At 34.3% G+C, this 21,910-nt stretch overlaps 1 protein-coding gene across 1 annotated transcript in view; it reads left to right on the top strand.

The window, feature by feature from the left end:
* LOC129231593 (fat-like cadherin-related tumor suppressor homolog) overlaps nucleotides 1-21,910 on the top strand; it is a 354,750-nt gene that overhangs the window by 202,734 nt on the left and 130,106 nt on the right. Inside the window, 7 exon segments of the mRNA XM_054865953.1 lie at nucleotides 4,296-4,451; nucleotides 6,070-6,222; nucleotides 7,353-7,569; nucleotides 12,116-12,255; nucleotides 13,073-13,236; nucleotides 14,386-14,705; nucleotides 17,353-18,021. Of these exon segments, the coding sequence (XP_054721928.1) occupies nucleotides 4,296-4,451; nucleotides 6,070-6,222; nucleotides 7,353-7,569; nucleotides 12,116-12,255; nucleotides 13,073-13,236; nucleotides 14,386-14,705; nucleotides 17,353-18,021 (1,819 nt within the window).

Here is a 21,910-nt window from a genome sequence, read left to right on the forward strand (position 1 = left end):
AGTTTGTTTCTGAAAAAGCTCCTCAAATCCTCGAAAAGGGGACGAGTTCTTGCAGCCTCCATGAGCTCAGTAACATCATTCCTTACAGCAATAAAAATCCTTTTTCAGTTACCTGTTATTAAAATGGTCAATTTTTCTCCAAAAGCAAAACCAGTGTATCCTCAGTGTTTTAGGTTAGGTTTTAAGCATGGAAATCTACTTATTTTAAATTTTTATGGTTATGTACACATGATGTTAAGAGGACCTATGATTTATGAATTTATAAATAATTTTATATTGAATTGTAATATAACAATTGCTGTAACCTTTTAATGGTTGATAAACTGAGAATTTATCAAAATATAAAATTATATAAGCTGAACTTGAAAACTACCTTTGTTTTTTCGTTGTTGGTCGCGACGTCCTCGAAGTACACCGTCGAGGACTGTGTACAACTACTCGCCATTGTTCCCGAGGCAGCCGCCGCTAGTGGGCAAGGGTTGGACCCTCTTATAGTTTCTTTATAACTGCTGAATGGGAGGGTAAGCATTTGCAATTGTAAAAGACTTGAGTTCTAGAACAGCGATTCTTAAAACGATCAGTGCCATATCAAATCATAAAACTCAAGTATTCAGGAACTTTTAAAGAATTAGTGTGAGTACCTCATGCGATCGTAGTTAAAAAAAATAGTCGCTACTTCGCTACTTTTTAAAAAGTAAATAAATAAAAAGCATGCACACACACCGTTTGAGGATTGAACGAAAAAAGGTTTAGATTTATAAACTAGCTCATCTGAACATGGAATATTACTAATGAGAATTACCTATTCTTTGTTTTTTTTTCTTCAAAAATTTCCGTTATCGTACTCTTATATAACACTGTAATACTCATATTTATTGTAAGTCGGTCAATGCAGTTCAATATCATCCTATTCTATAACATTTACAGTAGTTTCTATGCTTACTGTAAAAGCACTTACTTTCGCAAGACGTTTTTCGCGATTTTCGCGTGCCGATCGTAATCACGAAAATTTAAGCCTTGCGAAATATTTTTGTTTTCCAACTTTCGGTCTATTCATATGATATTCACGAAATTTTCAACTCGCGAAATCACCGATAGCTTCATTTTTGCGAAAAGAGGTGCTTTTACCGTATTGGAACAATGATCTCGTTGAAATCTAATAGGTTCATCCACGGGACATTCTCGGCAGCCAGAAAACACAAACGAATTAATAAATTGGCGGTTATCGCTTATTCATATACTTTTCTTTCTAAGCCAATCTCCTATTCAATGCAAGTACAGTAGACCCTCGTTTTACGCGGGTTTATTTTACGCAGTTTCGATTATTCGGCGGTTTAAGCTTTGACACCTTTATTTTATTTTACGCGGATGAGTTTCGGTTTTACGCGGATGCGGTAATCCAAACAGGCAAAATTTTCCCCGCTTTCAAAATTCAAACTCCTAAAGATTGCAGATTACGCGTAACCAACTGCATTTTGGCGTGCTAATAATCGAGCTTGGACCACTGAAGACATTTTATGCGATTGGTTCCAGAGCTCTTTCCAGAAGTAAAGTTATTAAACTCACACAGTTCAGAACTCACTGGAAGAAGAGCTTTTAGGAGTGACAAAGGAGGCCAAAACCAACAAGGATACCGACGTCGTTGACGCACAGCCGAAAACGTTCACATTGAACATTTTGAGCCATTCCTAGACAATAGAAATGATTTTTCTGATTTGTTAGTGAAGGAAGATTCTATCATGGAAATGAGCAAGTGATCATGAATGCGATAATGCTCTGCAAAGAATTACAGAGAAAAATTCTTAATGACTGCTAAAAGATTATCACAGCCAGCTCCTCTTTATAAACACAACACGAAATTAATTTGTGTTTTCTTTATGCATGTTGTGCATAAGAGTCGATATAAGTATACATTAATCTACGGAATCAAACCCCTATTTTAACACTAGTATTAGGTCTCAATTTACGCGGTTTCGATTTACGCGGAATTTCCGTCGAGTAACCCCCGCGTAAAACGAGAGTCTACTGATTTGGCGAAATATGAAAATTACAATGCCAAACAAACTAATTGCGTCAAACAGATAGAACGTATGGCGTCAAAATGAAATATCGTCGCTCAGAGCAAGAGCAGGTAACTAATCCCAGAAATAACACCAATAAGATATCTTACTGTTGTTCTGAGGTGACGAATATCTGAGGTTTGCTGGTATTTTATGAGTCTTATTTTTCATTGCATCCGCTGATGTACTTGCGTAAAAGCGTAACTTGCATCAGTCATTCGTTTGAACCTTGTTTCTTTTTTTCTAAACAACTTTATTTAAAAGTAGTTTACAGAAATCGCTACAAACTACTATTTTTTTGTGTATCGAAACACACTACGATATTTTTTTTTAAGTAGCGTGCTACACTACAAATTACTAGAAAATGTAGCTACTACAGTAGCGTCGCTACTTGTAGCGTGCTACTTCCAACCCCTGGTTCAAATGAAGAAAGGTTACAAATAGCGTTTTTTTTTTAATAAAAAATAAGTGAAACAACCTATGTGAAACAACTCGAATTCACAGATTCAACAATGGACCACATGCACCAACAATCGGACTGCATAAACTTGTATTTTATTGCATTGTAATGCTTACATTAACATTTATAAAATGTAGTTGATTTTACGTTGATTGATGAAAGGACAGACGTAAGTTTATTATTTAGGAACATTTTTTTCCGGCGTAAGAGTAGCAATTAGGCCTTAAAACACGTTAATGCAAACTTTTTGAAACTTTTGTATTTTTCAAATAAGAATTCGAATTGAAATTTCATACTTGTATTTAAATTTCAAAACAATGTAGTGCGGTAAATGGCTAGTTATGATCAGCCAATCTCTAATGGGCAGATTTACCTCGTATTACCAATGTCAAGTTTTAAGCAATATTCTAGGATTAACAACATTAGTGGATTAGTCTAAAAATAGATCATTTCAATCGTACCTCCCCCCCCCCCATGTTTTTACCAAATATAAGTTTTCGAATACAGTGGTGAGTAATTAGATTTATGAATTTTATGCAACAATAGCATTTACGTTTTTGAAGAATTTCTATATTAAAGAACAAACATTGATGGTATTTCTTTTATTTCTTTTCTTTTCTTTTTTTTATTTTATTTTTAAATCAGATCACGTTTTTATTGGTAAGTACTCATTTCTTTTTTTTTCACATAAAAATATTTTTACTGTTTGTTAAAATTCGTAAGATCCTCTTAAGCAAATGTGTTCATAACTAGTTAATTAAAAGTAGGTATTTTCCTTACGTGCACATAGGTCCATTATTAAGTTTTTGGCTACTATGACTCAAAATTATTATTTAGGAATGATAATGATACTTTAATTTAGATAAATAAACTGAAGAAAATTTTTTGGAAGTAGAGACATCAAATTTTTAAAAACTCCGTTTTATTTTTCGTATTCTTCTTTTAAAAAGAAAAAAGCTGAAACTAATTTATTTCCAATACATTAGTTGGAAAAAAACCTTTCTGATCAAACATAAGCTTTATTTGACAAACGATAAATAAAAATTAAAAAAATAATAATAATAAGCAGTGAAATAGTTCTATTTTTTTAATTATTTTTTCTCTTTTTGTTTCTGTTGTTGTTTTGACAAACCTTTCAAAAGCGATTTGCCAGTTATCTATTTTTAACTTAAATGCTGCTCAAATAGATAAGTCAAAATATTTTTAATTCGACTATATTGAAAGAAAAATAAGTGTTATTAATATTCTTGAATACTTTTTATATGTATTTCCTGAAAATAATTGAATTCAGCTAGCATGACTATTACTAGTTTTTCATACGAACAATAACTAAACGTGCTGGACCATAACGAGTTAAGACAGTGCATTCCAGTTTGCTTCAAAAAAATCCCTCATGGAAATATCACAGCTATAAAAGTGCAATTTCTAAATTCAAACACCTTTAGAGTTAGTTCTTTCCATGAAATAAAACTGCAACATTTGTATCGAAATTTAAAAAATGGAAAAAAAAGAAAAACCCTTAAGCATGTCCATAGCTGGTAATTTTCCCCACCACAAAATTGTAAATTGTTTGAAAATTTTGATGCATGTTTTAAAAAATATTCCAGCCACTTTCAATAAAAAATTTCGATTGTGGTAATATCAACAATATCACGAAAGTCTTCAGATGAAAATGAAGAAAATTTTGTGTACCAGCCATTTGCTATATGAATGGAATTGGCTATACTGTCAAAAGTATTACCTTTTTTATTTATTTATTTATTTTTCTTTTTAAGATTACTGTGAGTGACAATGGAGATCCAGCCCTGACATCCACCACTCGAATTGTTGTCAAAGTTCTTGACGTAAATGATCATGCTCCAACGTTCTTTCAGAGGCTCCAGAGATGCTACATACCTGAAATGGCGAAACAAGGACCAACACTTTGTCAAGTAATGATGCTTAAAACTTTTAGTATATTGTTACAAATTCTGTAAATAGTAATTATTGTAGTAACGTAACCTGTAAATAGTTTCCCGTAATAAATATACAGCCCCTATACATTCGGCTGAAGTATATGTTCCCCTATTTTTTTTTCATTGGTAAGATTTGTGAATGAAAAGAAATAAGAAAGCGTGGAACGGTGTAGCATTTTCTGGAATAGTTGAGAGATCTCTTTCTGTGTGTATAAAAGCCGTTACGCAGGATAAAAAGTTTAGTTTCGATTGAGAATTTGTACTGAGAGTGTATTAGCTCTGTTTATTGCGAGGCATTTCGCTGTGTTGTTTTCGTATTTGGAAGTAAATACGTGTGTAACCGTTGAGTTTACGGTGTTGAGTGATAATTGCTTAATTGCTGATGATTAATCTAGCAGTTGTTAACGATCTCTCCTGTACATAGTGTAAATAAAGCTCCTGTGTTTTTATCAAGAACTGTGTCGTCCTTTCAAGAAAGTTGGAAGTCGCACCGGATCCGTTACAATATCAATAGGGTTCGGGTATTAAATTTGGGTTAAGTGTCTACGAGAATACTGCCGTGGGCAAGTAAAAAGCAGTAACTGCAATTTTATTTTATTTATTTTTTTTTTTTATTTATTTATTTTTTTATTTATTTTTTTTTATTTTTATTTTTTTCTGCGTTTGTGTCATTTATTGTACGTTAGCTTTAGAATACAAGCTTGATTATTTGGTTTCCGCTGAAAAAAAGGCACGAAAAAACGTATAGTTCCAACATTTTCCTATTGTTAGTATTGAATACAACGCAATTTCTTCAAATATCTCGAAAACTCACTTCTGCAGATACTGCTATTTAGCTGTCCAAGTCAGAATAGTCGTGTAGGCTTGCACAAGCTTTAATGCTGTTATCAATGACAAGTGTTTCTACCTTGGAATTTGTGGTTTACTAAGAGAGGTATAGTTTCGCTGTGATAAAGTGATCCATGACAAGGACCATGTTTAATTCTTTTTAGAGATTTCAGTGAAAAAAAAGAATTTTTTTGGCGCTGATTTGGGTTGGAATACTCTCGAAAAACTACTACTTAAGTAACCCAACTCCAATTCACTGTCAATTACCCTTCCTTTTTACACCCGAAAGAAATACACATTGTCCAGGTCATGAATCGACATAGCAAAAGCACGCTATAATGTGCGATAAGTTTAACCAGTTACAGTTATTGCGTGCATTTTTACATAAACTCGTTTAGTGACGCCACCCTACTTTAAGAATATACTTTGAAATTTAATTCACGTAAAAAAAGGAAGTTATTATTCTTTTTTTTTTTAAAGTCTCCTCGTCTATGAAGTTAACAGTGAGGCTAAATTTGTGTGAGAGCTAAGCTCCTGCAATTCTCTTCAATTTTATGTCAATGTTAACATGTTTTAGACTCTTTATGAGTAAAATAAGCTCTGAAGACTAGGACTCGCACACCTCTTTTGTAAGAAGTTGAGCCCCATTTAACACTAATATAGAAGTAAAATTTAGCAAGCGAATTAATTGATTTCAAAACCTATTCTTGTTCTCATGATACACAATTCACTAATGTATTTACATTCAATTCGTCTTTGCTTTTAGGTTTTAGCTTCAGACGATGATTCGGGTCCAAACGGTGACATTTCTTATGTGTTATCAGAAGGGACGAGTGCACATTTATTCCGCATTCATCCGAAAACTGGCGTCATCTATAGTCAAGGGCCCTTGAAGGGAGGACAACAATATGAATTGATGGTAACACTAGCATTTTGTGTATTTCAGTGTTTTGGTGGAGTAACGAAAGTTTTCGTAATTATAATTAAAAATGAAAAAAGGTGACGACAATTTCCGTTATAAGTTTTCCAATTGCAGTTTCTCCGTCTACAACGTGTTTTTGGAAATTTTCTTCTCCAGTAACTTTTTGTGCCGTTTGAAAGGTATCAAATCGAAGAAAACATTTCTCTTTCTCAGTTCCTTTTAAAAATCGCTGAGGTATAGATAAAAGATTGCATTGCAACTGCTCATCGATGACTTTAAAAAAAATGAGAAAAGATCTTTTACGCCTATAAGGAAAATTTTCAAACCGAAATGTTTCAGTATTTTACTAAATGTTTCTTCTGCTGTTTTGGAGAAATGAACTTGACGTAAATTCTCCTCTTGTTATGGTTTTTTAAGTATCCTTGGGATAAAATTTATTTATCTATTTATTTATTTTTTATATGACTGGCCATCGGTTTCTACAACGTACTTAATACTTTTTTGTTCCTTAAAAACTGTTTGAAACCTATATTTCGGCCGTCCTTAATTAGGTTTTTCCATCTGCCATCGGCCGTCTTTGAACCAACAGCGAACAATCGGCATCGGCCCATCGGCCAAACATTGCCATCGATCGAGCCCTACATGTTAGTATCGTTAATAACCTTCTGAGGGGCTATAGAGGTGTAAATTCAAAAATATTAACACAAAAATATGAACGAGGGAGACTTGGGGGGGGGGGGGCATTATCCCTCAAACGATTTGACAAATCATCAGAAACTATCCTTTTTTTTGCTGCTTTTTTCCACAATTTTTTTCGGTGAAAAATATTATCACCTTGAAAAAGTATATTCATTTATAAAATTCTCCGCAGCTCGTGTATGAACCACATCGTGGATTTTCACTAAAGAGACTTCCCATATTATTTATATTTATTTCAATTCCATCCATCCATGTAATTAGGTTAAAATGACAGCATGAATAAAATTGATTTAAATCGTTTATAATGATTTTTATTGAGTTAGAGTTTTATTTCTGAGAAATATTGTTTGCAAATCTCGCATAATACATTTCGTTGTACCGAATCTTCAGAAATTAAACTTTCATGCTGTTTTCTTTTTCTTTCCAAGGTGACTGTTTCGGACGGCGGAAAACCATCTCTAAGTTCAAATGCTAGAGTGATTTTGGAAGTAGTCTCGGTGTCTGAACATAGCAAATCTTCTCCAATTTTGCACCCTTTAGAGCCTAACACAATTGTTGTATCAGAGAGCGAGAAAGTTGGGAACTTGGTAGCTATGGTACAAGCAGAAGATCCTGATGGAGATACGATCTGGTATTCCTTAGCAGGTATTATTGCTTTTCTTATAGGAGTAATTAATCTCAAATTGTATTTTTGCCCCCTCTTTTTACTGTGATATAAAATAATTAAACATCCGTTTCATAAAATCGCCGTTATATTTTAAAACGCGGGGAAATAAATGTTGCAGTTAAGGAATCTCTCTTATCTCTACTGAGAAACAACAGCTTTCTCATGAGAATTAAGAGCCAACTATGGCCCAACCAAGGTTTCCTGCATGAACCTGAAGTTGGGATTGTTTTAGCTAATTGTCGGCAAATCAACCTGTCGTTTCCATTGTTTATCGTTTTTTATCCCAACCTAAAACAGTGTTAGGCTACAATTGTTGTTGCCAACCACATAAGATCTGGTTAGAATTCTGTGGGCGAATTGTTAATCAAACTTTCCGCAGTTTCCATTGTTGTTTATTCCAACGTGTAAACGAATGTTTTACCAATGTTGCTGTGTCCAACTGTTTTCAAACACATTGAACGAGGTTGGGACTTTCTTTGCTAATTGTTTTCAAAAATACCCAACCCTACTGTTCCGACTATTTCCCAACATCGCACCAAGCATCTGTGCCGCTACGGAAGTTTAAGACAGAATTACATCTTTCCTCCTTAATTCAAAATTTTTAAATGAAACGCGAAATTAATAATTATACAGAGATAAATATTACTCTAGTAATTGATGAATACACACCTTAATGGTAACCAGATGACCTTTTGAAATGCGGCTAAACCAAGCGGCAATAAAAAAATAATAAATAAATAAAACTAACTGAAGTTTATTGGAATTTTTTCATAGTGTGAAATTTTTTTATAAATGTGAATAGCTAATGAATATTAATAAATACACTCACTGTCAAAAGTTAAGCACGAAGAGGAAAATGTAAATTTCTAGAAGTCAGTCCGAATTGAAGAAGCTGCAATTCCCTGCAGAGGTAGATAGAAGTATGCAAATAAGTTGGGTAACAGCCAATCACGATTTCGTGTCGAGAAATAGGCAAAGATGGCAGTCGTATAAGAAGACAGCATTGTGAAGGGTTATTTTTTTTAATTGGGGGGTGATTTGTTTGTAAGTGCCGATAAAAGGTGTTTAGAACTTTCGTACGATTTGTTTTCAAGACAGACGTGTTTGTATGGCTTCTAGAAGACGAATGGAAAATTTTGAGCAATGGCGTAGTGTCGGACGCACTGAAGCAGGACAATCAATCGGAGATGTTGATCTTTTCTTTGGCGTTCATCACGCCGCCATTTCACGATTATGGAAACAATTTCTAACGAGCCTAACAGTTGCCCCAAGACCTATGACCGGTCGCCCAAGGGCTCCGAACCACGTGGAAGATCGATATATTGCTGTTGTAGCCAAGCAGAACCGAAAAGATACCTCTACACGTGTGACATCTACGGTTGCAGCGGTCATTGGTAAGACGATATCTTCCACTACTGTGCGCAGAAGGCTAAACATGAATGGGATGTATGTCCGGGTACCACGAGTTTGTGTTTCTTTCTCACCCCAATCCAGAGCGGCACGATTAAAGTGGTGCTGCCGACTTGTCAGTTGGACTGTGTCTGATTGAGGAACTTGTGTTCACAGATGAGTCAAGATTTGCTCTGCAACCCGATGTTAAGCGTGTAAGGGTCTGGAGAGAACAAGGACACGCTCAATCGGCCCCAGAACATCACCGAACATCAAGCATTCCGAGGTGGAAGATTTATGGTCTGGGCAGGGATTTTGTTGGGGTATCGCACTGACCTGCACATCTACTGACGGGGTTCCGTGACGGCTATACGGTATCGGGATGAAATCCTAGACCCCACTGTGAGATTGTACGCTGCAGCAGTGGGTTTTGCTTTCGTTTTAATAGACGATATTGCTCATCCCCGTAGAGCCGCCATCATTGACGATTACCTGTAGAATGAGGTTATTGCGCGTATGGACTGGTCGGCGTACTCACCCGACCATAATCCCATTGAAAATCTCTAGGATGCCCTCGGCCTTGCTCCTAGTACATGTTTTCTACCCGCAACCACTTTCACGTGCTCTTCATGAGGAATGGATATTACTCGGTTCTGTGGTGGTTGATCACCTCATAAAAAGCATTATTACATTCTCTAAACTTTGTATGCAGTTGAGGGGATGCTCAAATACATTATTAATGTCAGTTTTTGTTGTTTGTTTAAATTTAAACAATGTTTTGTAAATCTTACGATGTGAATCTTATAATTTATGAAAATTCACTATTGTTTTCATCTCTGCGTGTAATTTATTGTTGTGCTCATTGCATAAACATAATTGCTACTTTCCTGTCGCATTTCATTTCAATCAAAGCAGTATTTATCCGTTTTTTTCGCATTTTACCTCTCCGTACTTAACTTTTGGCAGTGAGTGTAGATTCCATTTGCGCGTAAAAGTTTTGTGTAATATAAAATGCTTCTAATTTTTTACATTGTATACATCATTGAACATGTTTGCGAGGTTAATGAAAGGGTCTGTCAAATAATCTGTTTGGGATGGCCAATCGGGATTTTACAGAAGTGCCAAAGAGGAACTCCGTGTTTTCAAGTGCCTTACGTTATTATTTACTTTATTTACTTCAGGTTTTACTGTGTTGGTGACTTATTTACTTTACGTTTTAATATGCATTATTGTGTCAAATAAATAATAATAGAAGCGAACAGAGAATAATTATTTATTACAAATTTGAAATTCCAATGCTAATTTTAATTGAGATCGAACTCTCTTTGTGATTTGTCAGAAGCGTTTTGTTTTATTTTACTTTCATGATTTGTAACATGAGGCTGCCATTATGTCATTCAGTAGTAGATAAAATAATGCATCCGTTGAGAAATGACGCATCTGTCCTCAATATTTTTTCGGCAGTTACTTTACAGAAGTTTCAAATTGTTGCTTGATAGATGAGGTTGTTGCTTGATATAGTTGGGGCTTTTAAAGGGCCTCAACTATCAAGCAAAGCCTTTAAAGGACCCCAACGGCCCATGAAGTCTTTAAAATAAGCTTTAAATAAATCAGTACACTTAGCATAAAAAAAAAACATTTCGTGATATTTCAGTGAAATTCAACACAGATCAGAGACTCAGTCATTATTTGAGAACATCTGCGAATCTTAAAAAATAACAAAATAATCTTACCAGGAGTCCCTAAAATGTGCGTTTCGAAGAAATTTTTTTAAACGCATTGTAGAAAGCAATAAGAATCCTCAAAGTTTAAAAGCAATAACTTTTTAAAAAATCTTATAATTTCGTAAAAGCTTCAAACATTTGAAAAAATTAACCTTTTCGAAACATTAGTAGGAAACCCACAGAAAATGTATAAACTGTATGATTAGCCGAAATTAGAATGTATTTTTGATATTAGAAAAAGAGCGGTTCAAAATATGGTAGTGAAAAGTCACACTGAGATCTAAAGATTTGAAGTAAAAATAATTCTTTACCGAAGAGATTTCACACAAAAAATAGATGCACCGTCAGAAAGAGCAAAAAAATATGAGATTTCTCACTCTTTTTGTTTTAAATCGGCATTTTCAAAAGCAAAAAAAAAAAAAGTTCCAAACCAAAATTTAAATATGTTACGTTTTTGAAAATATTTATGGAAATATGACAAACATTTCGCCCCTAATTCAACGTAAGGAAACCCGAAGACTCTAGTCATTAGTGTTTCATTTTTTATCTCCTACTCGTGTCCAGAAATGTTATTTACATCCAACTCCTAGTAGTCCTTCCCTGGATCCTGGATTCAGTTATTCATTTGAGTCACTTTAGAGTTTCTTGTTGTAATGGCATGTACTAGTTGCAAATACACACCCAAACCTGTTTTTGTGCTGTGGATAGGGACCGCATAAAAAATTACATTAAAAGAAATCCTTTGAAACTTCACGAGTTGCTATAAAAAATATAGTTTTCGCAACACAGTTAATTTTTTTTTTTTCATTCTCACGTACGAAAACTTACGAAACTACTAGGAATTGCTTCTTTAAACAAAATCAAAATAAACCAAGTGATGATAATTTTCCCGAATAGTCAGACAAAATTTCCCGAATAAGGAAATTTGTGGGAGGTCACAGTGACTTCCATCGGGGTGCCCCTGTCGTCACTTGAAGATAATACCTCGCACTCGTTTTATGAATAATTTCGGCAATTTAGTCCAAATCTGATTGAAATTTTCATTTACCGCACGAAAACATTCTCAAAAAAAAAAAAAAAAAAAAAAGTCGCACAAAAAAAAAAAGACCTCACAAAAACAGGTTTGAGTGTGTAGTTTAAATATTTTCAAAACTTTGATTTTCTAAATTTAATTTCCATTTATGTATTTGTTATAATCTATATTTTTTAATTTAGTCATTTTGACACACTAACTAATTATGGTCATGTCACGACTCATGAATAGTGCTGTGTGAAGAACAAAAGTAGACCTCAATTTTATTATATGGAAATAATGGGAGTTGTTTGTTAAGAGAAACTAAAGTCAATAAAGTAGATACCTATTTTCGTATGAAATGTTAGTATAAGAATGTTTTCCTTGTGTTTCCCATAGGTGGCAACGTCGGTGACATGTTTCTAATTCAATCCAAAGGAGGAGCTGTACTTCTTGCACGAAAGCTGAAATGGGAAGTGCACCCTTTTTACAACCTAAGCATTAGCGTTACTGACGGAGTATATACAGTCTTCACACATGTAAGACTTCCCATTTTAGTTCGTATTATTACCTGTACCTCTCTTCTCTTTTACTATATCAATATTCATTCAATTTATATTTTTTTTAATTTCTTATAAATATGGTGACGTCACAATAAGTAAAAGTAGAAACTCTCATTAACGTAGTACTTATAAATATAACGAGCTCACAGAAGATAATTCTCGTACGTATTTCTATAACCACTAATCATGTGAATGACTAAGAGTCATTTAAAAATAAAATAATAGCAATGACCTAAAAGTGACATCAAAACGCCACATAGATGGTGCTTAACTTTACTATTTTTGTTGCAACATGCGCTCAAGTAAGCATCTAGATATAGAAAATTTAAACACCATCTACATGAAATACACCGCCAGCTCAGTCATTTCCAGCCGAGGACTGCAGTTTCGTGCTTGTTAGCACTCATCAGCCCGGCATAGGAGTGACTGAGCTGGAGGTGGAAAACCTCTTAAGGAAGTGAAAGAAGAGTGCCAAACAAACTGGTAGCTAATACAATTAGCACTGACCAGACGAGTGACCGGAACAATGGTTCGGTTCATCTCGAATATTGAAGGCAAGGCAGGTATATTCAGTAAGTTACCGCTCTATAGGCGGTGTATTTCATGTATTTCTGCCTTAGCCCTGGCTATAGGGCGGTAACTTACTGAATACCATCCTTTCTAGCAAACAAATTGAAACCTTTTTTTTTTTTTTGGCATTTCACCAATTTTTTTCAATACTTTATGAATGAAGAAGAAGTGTTTTATAATAAACTTATTTTAATGTCACGTTTTTTGAATTTATGATTTTTAGCTGGCGGTGAAAGTGATGAGTATTAATAACTATATGCCAGAGTTTTTGGAACATACTTACAAGGTAGAAATTGGTGAAAACAGTCCTGTAGATACCGAAATATTGAAACTGGAAGCTTTCGACAGAGATCAAGACAAGCGATTACTCTACACTATTCATAACAGGTAAAGTATGCAAAGCGCTATAATACCTTACTCCTGAAACGGCAAGGAATCATTTCGCTTCGGATTGACGTCACAACTCTTTCCTCGACCGTCTCTGGAAAAAAATTTCGGAAACGCAGATATCTTCTGACATGACGTCCATCTGAAGCGGAATGCTGCCGATTTTTTCTGGCATAGGGCCATAAGTCTGTTTTTCCCCCCTTTATAGCAAGTTATTCCGCTAAAAACTTTTTTGAGTATCTGCATAATCTTGTGATCCGTAGACTTATTTTACGCACAGAAAAAAAAAAAAAAAAAAAAGGAGAAAGAGCAGCCATAATTTTTTGTTTGTTGTAAATGTATTTTGTAAGATTGGTTTTTTATTTCGTGTTTTTGGCCCAATATTTAATGTTTCTAAATATTACATAAAGTACTCTTCGCTTGCTCGTTTTTTGATCAATCTTCAAGTATGCAAAATCGCCAATGGCTTTGGCTGTTAATTTTATGATTTTTTTGCAGTCCAGACTGAATTTTCTAAGCAATTTTTCCTTTTTTCTTTAAAAAAAAGAAAAAAACTGTGCATTAACATTTGAGCAAAAAAGAATTTCATTTTCAAAAACTCTTAACACCTATCGCTAAAAACTAGCATTTCACACATGATAGTAAAACTTTTTATTGATATACGTAATTATTATTTTCAATGATGAGAACTTTTTCTGTTCTATAATCTATATCAAGATTTGGGGAGGGGTGGGATAAGTGAAAAAATGTTTGGCAACCCAGAAAATTAACACATCTAACCAATGAACAAACGCAACATTTTCTTGTTTCCGTATTGGAAATGCATAGAAAGAAGTGATTGCTGCTATTTCATCTAAACAAAATCTTTTGAATCTTTAAAAAAATTCCGAGCTGTGTTCTTTGAGTGCATTCATTCGCCAGTTGGAATACCCTATATAATAACCTTTTGCGTAATGTAGTTTGAACTACACATAAAAATCACTTCTCGTCTTCGTTTTATGTCATATGGTTTCTGAAAAATGTTGAATGAAAATTTAAGGATCACAGCTGTTTCAGTGGATTCTGCATTAACTAAAGCTTGACTTTTGTATCAAAAGCAATAAAAATGATTTTCCTTGCTTGATTATTTATTGAATAATTCTCTTTCAGCGCAAGTCAGAGCATATCCAAATTTAGATTAGACTCAAGAAGAGGAATATTATCAATCGCACAACCTTTGGATCACGAAACAGCACAACGACACATTCTTACCGTTGCTGTAATGGACAGCGGTACGCCATCCAAGAAATGTTTTACAAGATTGGAAGTCAATGTTCATGATCACAATGACCACGCTCCACAATTTTTAACAAGCATGTTTGAAGGACAAATTTTTGAAACAGCTGCCATCGGGACATCAGTACTTCAAGTTATTGCCATAGATAGAGATAAAGGGAAAAATGCTCAACTTACGTATTCCATAGTGTCTGGTAAGTTTCAAATTTTGTTAAATAACTTTCAGAATTTTTATTTTCCAATGTTTATTGAATTGGGTATTTATTTTTAGCGATATTTTTGCATATGTTAAATCTTTCTTTCCGAAGAAATAGGCTAAAAACTAGAAGGAAAAAAAAGAAATGAAAATCAAAAGGTAGCAAGTGAAATTTATGGGGATAGTGTATGAACAGCCACAATTCTGAGTTCTTAAAAAATATATAAATGGAGAATGTGAGCATCCTAATGGCATTAATTATCCTAATGACATTTTGATTCCACTCAGACATTTTTCTTATTAAGATAAATAAATACTTTTGTGCTGAACAGTAGAGTAAGAAGTAAACAACGTCAGAAAAGCAAATTCCCAGATTACTACAGACACGTGTCTGCAGTAATCTGCGAATTTGTGCTTTTCTGACGTTGTTTATTTCTTACTCTATTTTCCTTATTACTGCTTTCCATTAGTATATACATTTTATAATACGTATGTTCTTATTTTTTTCTTTTCTTACTTGTAAGCTGTCAAATGAATGTTTCCGGAGTTATTAGCAGTTGACACCCACAAGATGTTGTCAACAGTTAATGATTTAAAATTTTGAAATGTTGTATTTGTGTCATTTAAAAGAGTACTGTAAAGTCACCTATATTTCTTTTCCTATGTTACTTTAACATGACACTGTGGTATATACAGTGCTGGTAAAAAAAATTGCATCACCCTCGCATTTTCACAACAGTGGGATATGTGAGAAGTTTTATTTGACCGATTAACGATGAATGTATGTGAAATTCTGCAAAACTTATGAAATAGACATTTAAGAGCAGGAATCCGATAATTGTTTACTTTATTTATTGAAATATATGACCAAAACTGTAACAAGTACAATATGAATTGCATCCACGTTGCCAAGTTACCGAACGACGACGAAAAAGTAAGTAGAGGTTTTAATTGTAACACTCTTTCTGTTCAAAAATAAACAAAGTAACATGAAAATGTTTGAACATCATAAAATATGACCGAATATTTTGTTGGTCCGCCTCTAGCTTTAATGACAGTTTGACATCTACGGGGCATTGAACGGATGAGTGATTGAATGTATTCTTTACTGAGTTCATGGTGCCAGACTCGAATTATTGATTCCCGGAGTTTTTCAAGTGATGTTCGCTTATGTTTCATCACTTCTACACCCATTCTATTCCAACAATTTTCGATCGGATTTAGACCGGGGCTGTTTCCGGGCCAAGGTAAACTGCTGACCCCATGCTCATTTTTTGATTTCTGAACCTGCGTGTGTGTTTAGAGAAAAAAAAACTTAACCCTATGTCAATTTAAGTCTAATGGCAGGATAAAGGTTTTTAGATTGTTACTTACCAGTTTTTCCCTATGGCACGGAGGAGAATCATCCTGGAAAATGACGTTTGGAACTGAAGTAAAGTGATCCCGGATAGTAGGAAGCAATTTCTCCTCCAAAACGCCAATATACACCTGAGCGTTTACTGTTCCTTGCACAAAGTGAAGCCCACCAACTCCTTGATCAGAAATACATCCCCAAATCATCTGAGATACGGGTTGCTTGACTGTGTGTTGAATGCAGTCGGGATGGTATTCCTCTCCTTTGCGGCGTCTAACTGTGTGCTGTTCGTCGGGCCCATGCAGATTGAATTTGGACTCGTCCGAAAGCACAACTGAATTCCATTGATCGACAGTCCACTCTTGATGAGCTTTTTTCCAGTCTAGACGCTGTTTTCTCATTTTTTGGTCAACACTCGCACCACACTGTCGTTTTCGTACAGTAGACGTGGATGCGTGAACACCCGATTCGTTTTCCATGCTGTTCTAAGGTCTGTGGAAGATGATTGTCTGTTCCGAAGACTGAGTCGTATCAAATACCTGCCCTGCGCTACATTGGATATTCGTGGATGACCACTGCCACTCTTTCTTAATGTGCTTCCGGTGCTCTTTAGTTTATTCAGTAGTCGAACAACAGTCGATTGCGAACAGTTTATTCTTTTTGCTATGGAACGTGACGACAATCCTTCTTTGTCCAATGCAACGGCAACACTCTTCCTTTTGTGGTGTCAGTTGAACGTATTTCGACAGACTGCAACTCATTAGTCCAGATCGTAAATGAATGCGTCGAACATTCAACTGTTTTTTTTATTTTTAATACAGTTAGAAGGATGATGCAATCTTACGCAATAGAGCTTGCGTCATGTACCGATGCCAATTCGTGTTATATGATGCAAGAACCGTTAAATATTTCATAATTACTTATAAATGCTAAAAATATTCGGATTTCACGGGTGATGCAATTTTTTTTACCACTACTATACCTGTATTAACATAATGTTATGCATTGAATGTTATGGTGCTTACATAAGAACGATTGTAGAAAATTTTCTTTGACACATTAACCTGAGTTCTTACTTTGAACAATTTGAAAAATTCTCAGATTTTATTTACTTATTTTATTTATTTATTTACTTTCTTTTATTCATATATTGTTTGATCCTAGAATTGTTAGTAAATATAATTTGTAGCTGCAGTTAAAAGTTTTTTTTATTGTTCAGTGTATTTTTTGATCGTTTTGATTGTCTTATTAATCGTTCTGGATTATACAAAATCTATTATTTTCTTTGTAGGCAACGTCGGTGGGGCATTCTCTATTGATCCAACGCTCGGCATCATCCAAGTTGCCCAAAATTTGGACCGTAACTCGATGTCGGAATATTTTGTTAGCATTCGAGCCACTGATCATGGAGATGTACCGCTCAACTCGAGTGTAAACGTGCATATTATCGTTACGATAGCAGACAATGCAGCACCCAAGTTCGATAGATCGGAGTATGTGATTGAGCTTTTCGAAAATGGAAGAAGCGAACTGAAAGTGGTGGGAGTGTCTGCCACTTGTCGATCATCTGTATACTATGAAATTATAGAGGGAAATACTGATGACAGTTTTGTCATCAACCCAACTTCAGGCATTATACATACGACTAAGTCACTAGATTATGAAATGAATATGTTCTACAACCTGACAGTGCGAGCGACAAATATGGTAGGAGCTGCAGCACGTGCGAAAGTTCTTGTCCACATACTGGATCGAAATGACAATCATCCCACTTTCTTGGAGTCGGATGTCACTGGTGTGATAAGTGAAGCTATGGATGCTGACAGTATTGTGTTGAATGAGTTCAATCTGCCTCTTGTTGTTGCGGCTACCGATGCAGACTCTGAACTAAATGCAGTTCTCCATTATAAGATAGTTGAAAAATCGGCTACTGCTTTTTTTCGAATAGATTCGAGTACTGGTAAGAAATTTTTGCATATTTCATGTTGCAAGTCATAGATCGTTACTTCATAAGATAAAAACTCTGGGAACGCTTCGTAAAACTTGATTTTTCTCACGCTAAATATTAATAACAAAAACTCGAAAGCACAGTCAAAAAAAAAAATTTTTTTTATTTTTAAATATGCATTTTTAATAGGTTGGTCCAAAAAGCTTTTTGTTTATCAAATGTTGTGGTTCATGGAATTTATTGATATACGAGGGCTGTTTTTAAAGTAAGTACCGCTTTGAAATAAAAAAAGTACAGATGGAACAAAGAAATTTATTTCACAAAAATCTACCACCCTTACGCTATTTATGTCCAGTCACCTGCAATGCACTGAAATTGCTAATGCCTTTTTCTCACGTGCATACGATATACTGTACAGAAGAGTGGTGCCACCGAATCTTGGAGAAATCGAGAGGCTATGGCAGTGCCCTTTAATCAGGAATAGAAAAATGATTTTCCTTTTACAAACGGAAATTTCGATATAATTTAAGATAAAATAATGATAAAATTTAAAAAATCTGAAGAAAAACGGGAGAAATTGGTGCTTAAACGTTAAACTGGAAAAAATAGGCAAAAAAAAAAAAAAAAGAAAGAAAAAAAAAAGAAAGAAAAAAGGAAAAAAAAAAACGGGAAAGTTGGCAGGTTTGTAGAATACAGAGGAGGGTAAGTGAGTTGTTTTAATCTGGGACTAGTCCACCCGTGCGGAACTCCGCACTGTGCTTCGAACCGTTTCATGCGGCATTTCACTCTTTAAAAATTTCAAAAAAATAATTTTATGAAGAAGAATCGAAAAAAGTAAACGGAAAAACGTAAACGCACAAAAGAAGGCATGTAATTTGAAGACATCAGCAACAAAACCTCGTTAAATACAACGTTGTGATAATGTGATAATCGAACACTTTTTGGTTGTACGTATTTTCAATGCAAACATAAATATCATTAAAAGCGTGACTGAGTGACTCGTGAAAAAGCAGTAATTGTGCATGTGAAAAAACGGGTTGTGGCAAATACCATTCTGCCTATGAGAGCCTCTGACGGAAATAAAGAAATATTAAAGAGATATTTACTGGCACGGATTCGAACTGGCGCCATTCTGATTATCAGCACGACACTCCAACCAACCGAGCAATTGCGCCTTCCTTCCCGAATGCTATTCGTTGAAGCAATGTGTAATAAAAACAGCAAAAAAGCTTTTTGATAAGAAAAAAAAGATCATGCGTCTATGTTTTGTCATTAGCCAGCATGATACGCTTTAAAATTATTCGTAAAACATGAAATTTGGTTAAGTAATGAGGAAGATCTCGCGTAGCGATTGAAACAAACATTCTAGAGAAATAATAAATTAAATTGAAAATAAGTGTTTTCATTTTTGAAAATTGATACATTTTCCCATAGCAGGCTGCTTTAATCGTTACGGCTTGAATGCCAGCACATGTTTTTTTTTCTTTTAATCGAACTCTTAAATTTCAAAACCAAAACCAGTTGAACTGAGGCCGTTTTTTAAGTGTAATTTTTCGAACGTAGACAAAATGTTTTTTTTTTTTTTTCAGCCGAAAGCAGAGGAGTAGAAAATGATTTCTCACTAATGAAGTTGATAATAATTTTAATGTTTTATATGGTATTCGAATAAATAATTAAAGATTTACTGGTTGAAACTCGTAGTTTTATTTTAGCGTAGTATTTTTTCATTTGTACAAAAGTTCGAAAACTGCTATTAGAAAAATCTACATTTCAGCATACAATGAAAATGTTTTTCTGCACAAAAAGGATTCCCTTGAGGTATATCTAATACTTTTTTTTATGCTTACATTATGCTCAGTGGTGTGGACGGAGTCAAAGCTTAAAAAAAGGGAAGAACATCCTTCGATTAGCAGTCAAATTATCTGAATGATAACTGTAGCCTGCATAAAGGAGTCGAAACACCAAATAGTGTTCCCACTGCATTTATTTTATTACGTGTGTTATCTGTTGTATGTTATGAGTACATGTAATGCGTAATATTACTGTAAATTTGCTATTATGTCGGACAGCCCGAACTGGCCCGAAGTTCAGACAGTTTATAGCCGAACGCTCTACCGAAAAAAAAAAAAAACCCCACAGGTAATTTTAATTTTTTTTTTTTTTTGCCGAGAAGTGTTTTTATTTTTGAAAATTTTTACAATTTGTTATCGCAGGCTGTTTGAACTGTTATGACTTAGATGGCAGCACGTGTTCATCATTTAACAGCACGGTTAAAATACAAAATAATTTGAACTAAGTTCTTTTTTAAGCGTAGTTTTTCAAATGTAGTAAAAAAGTGCTACGCTATTTGTTTTTTTGCAAAAAGAAGAAAAATATATATATCACCCTTTAAATTGAGGTAGTATTTTTTTTATTTGTACAAAGAGTCAAAAACTCATTAGAAGAATCTATATTTTAACATATGTTTTATTATATTTTACTGAACAAAAAACAATTCCAATGTAGTCTGAAATCTTAAAACTGATACTTATATTTTCGCTTACATTATGCTTTAATTTTCTTCCTATAGCCAAAGCTTAAAAATAAAAAAAAAACCTTACAATTGAGTACCAATTTAGCTCCGTGTTGCATCAAGTTTTCATAACAGCTAGGAGCGTTTCTACCTCATGTATTCCCTCATATTTGTTCATGTTATGCGCGATATTTTTCTAATTTTTTGATACACATTGCCCGGACGTGGGCCCAAACACGCATTCTCCTGGTTACCAGTCGAACGCTCTGCCGATCAAGCTATTCAGCTCTGTCGATAACAGTGCAAGTTAAAGTTATAAATTTAACCGAAAACCTCATTCTGGTTTTTTAAAACAGGTTTTTTTTGCCCGAAAAAACAATTTTTAGACCGTGGGTCTATTTTTCGTCAGTAGCCTGCACGAAAAGCTTTCAAATAAGGTGTAAATCAAAGAAATCGATCAAGAATTGAGGAAAATCTCGCGTAGAAACCAAAAACAGGCTACAGAAATAATATATAAGGATGATGGAGACAAAATTTTGAAGTGCTTAAATAATTGAATATCTGATTTAGAACTACAAAAGGCAAGAACTTCTTTAAGGGCACACTCTGCAGCACGATTTCAAGTGCATGATGATGGCAATCCAAATGTAATATATCACCGTTCAGTTTTTGCTCTAAAAAATTGCATGCACAATTTATACGGTTGGTATTGCAAGTCGTTGTATCAAACACTACAGCTAGAACAGTTAGAAATAAAGAACTATCATCTAAGATATCATATACAACTGAAGAAATATCTAAGGAATTCCGAGAGGCTGTTCAATATCAGGACCTGAAGTTATCACGGTAATCCTGTCGGCGTTCTTTTTCCAGTTACATATGGATGTAGCTTTGTATCCCAGTGAATAACTACAAAATCTAACTTTAATTTCATGAAATTTAATTTTACCGCTCGAAGATGTTCTTTTGCTCTCTTAAGGAATGTATGATTGATCAATAGGTCATTTGGATTTAAATTTACTGCATCTACATAGGCTGTTAATAAATGAACAACATCTTTATCCCTAATATGGCATCTGTCTAACAGTGATGAAAGGCGAGCAGATATCAATAGTTGTCAAGCTTTTTTGCATTGCGGTAGACCAGCTGTAGAAAGCAAAAGTACAACAGATTAGAATAGATACCCATTTCGATTTCTAAATCTTGTGAATCGCAAGAATTTGATGATAATAAAGGACTATGTACTGAAATAGAAGAAAATTAATTAAAGGTATAGATTTCTGCATTGTTCCGATCTGGATATTTTTTTTTAAATTTATATTTTAGCTATGGAAAATACAGTATATTTTTATGTTAGGAGTAATCGAGAATTTTTCGAAATTTATATTT

Source organism: Uloborus diversus, chromosome 10 (genome assembly GCF_026930045.1).
Source record: "Uloborus diversus isolate 005 chromosome 10, Udiv.v.3.1, whole genome shotgun sequence".
In the NCBI taxonomy this organism is placed as follows: Eukaryota; Metazoa; Arthropoda; class Arachnida; order Araneae; family Uloboridae; genus Uloborus; species Uloborus diversus.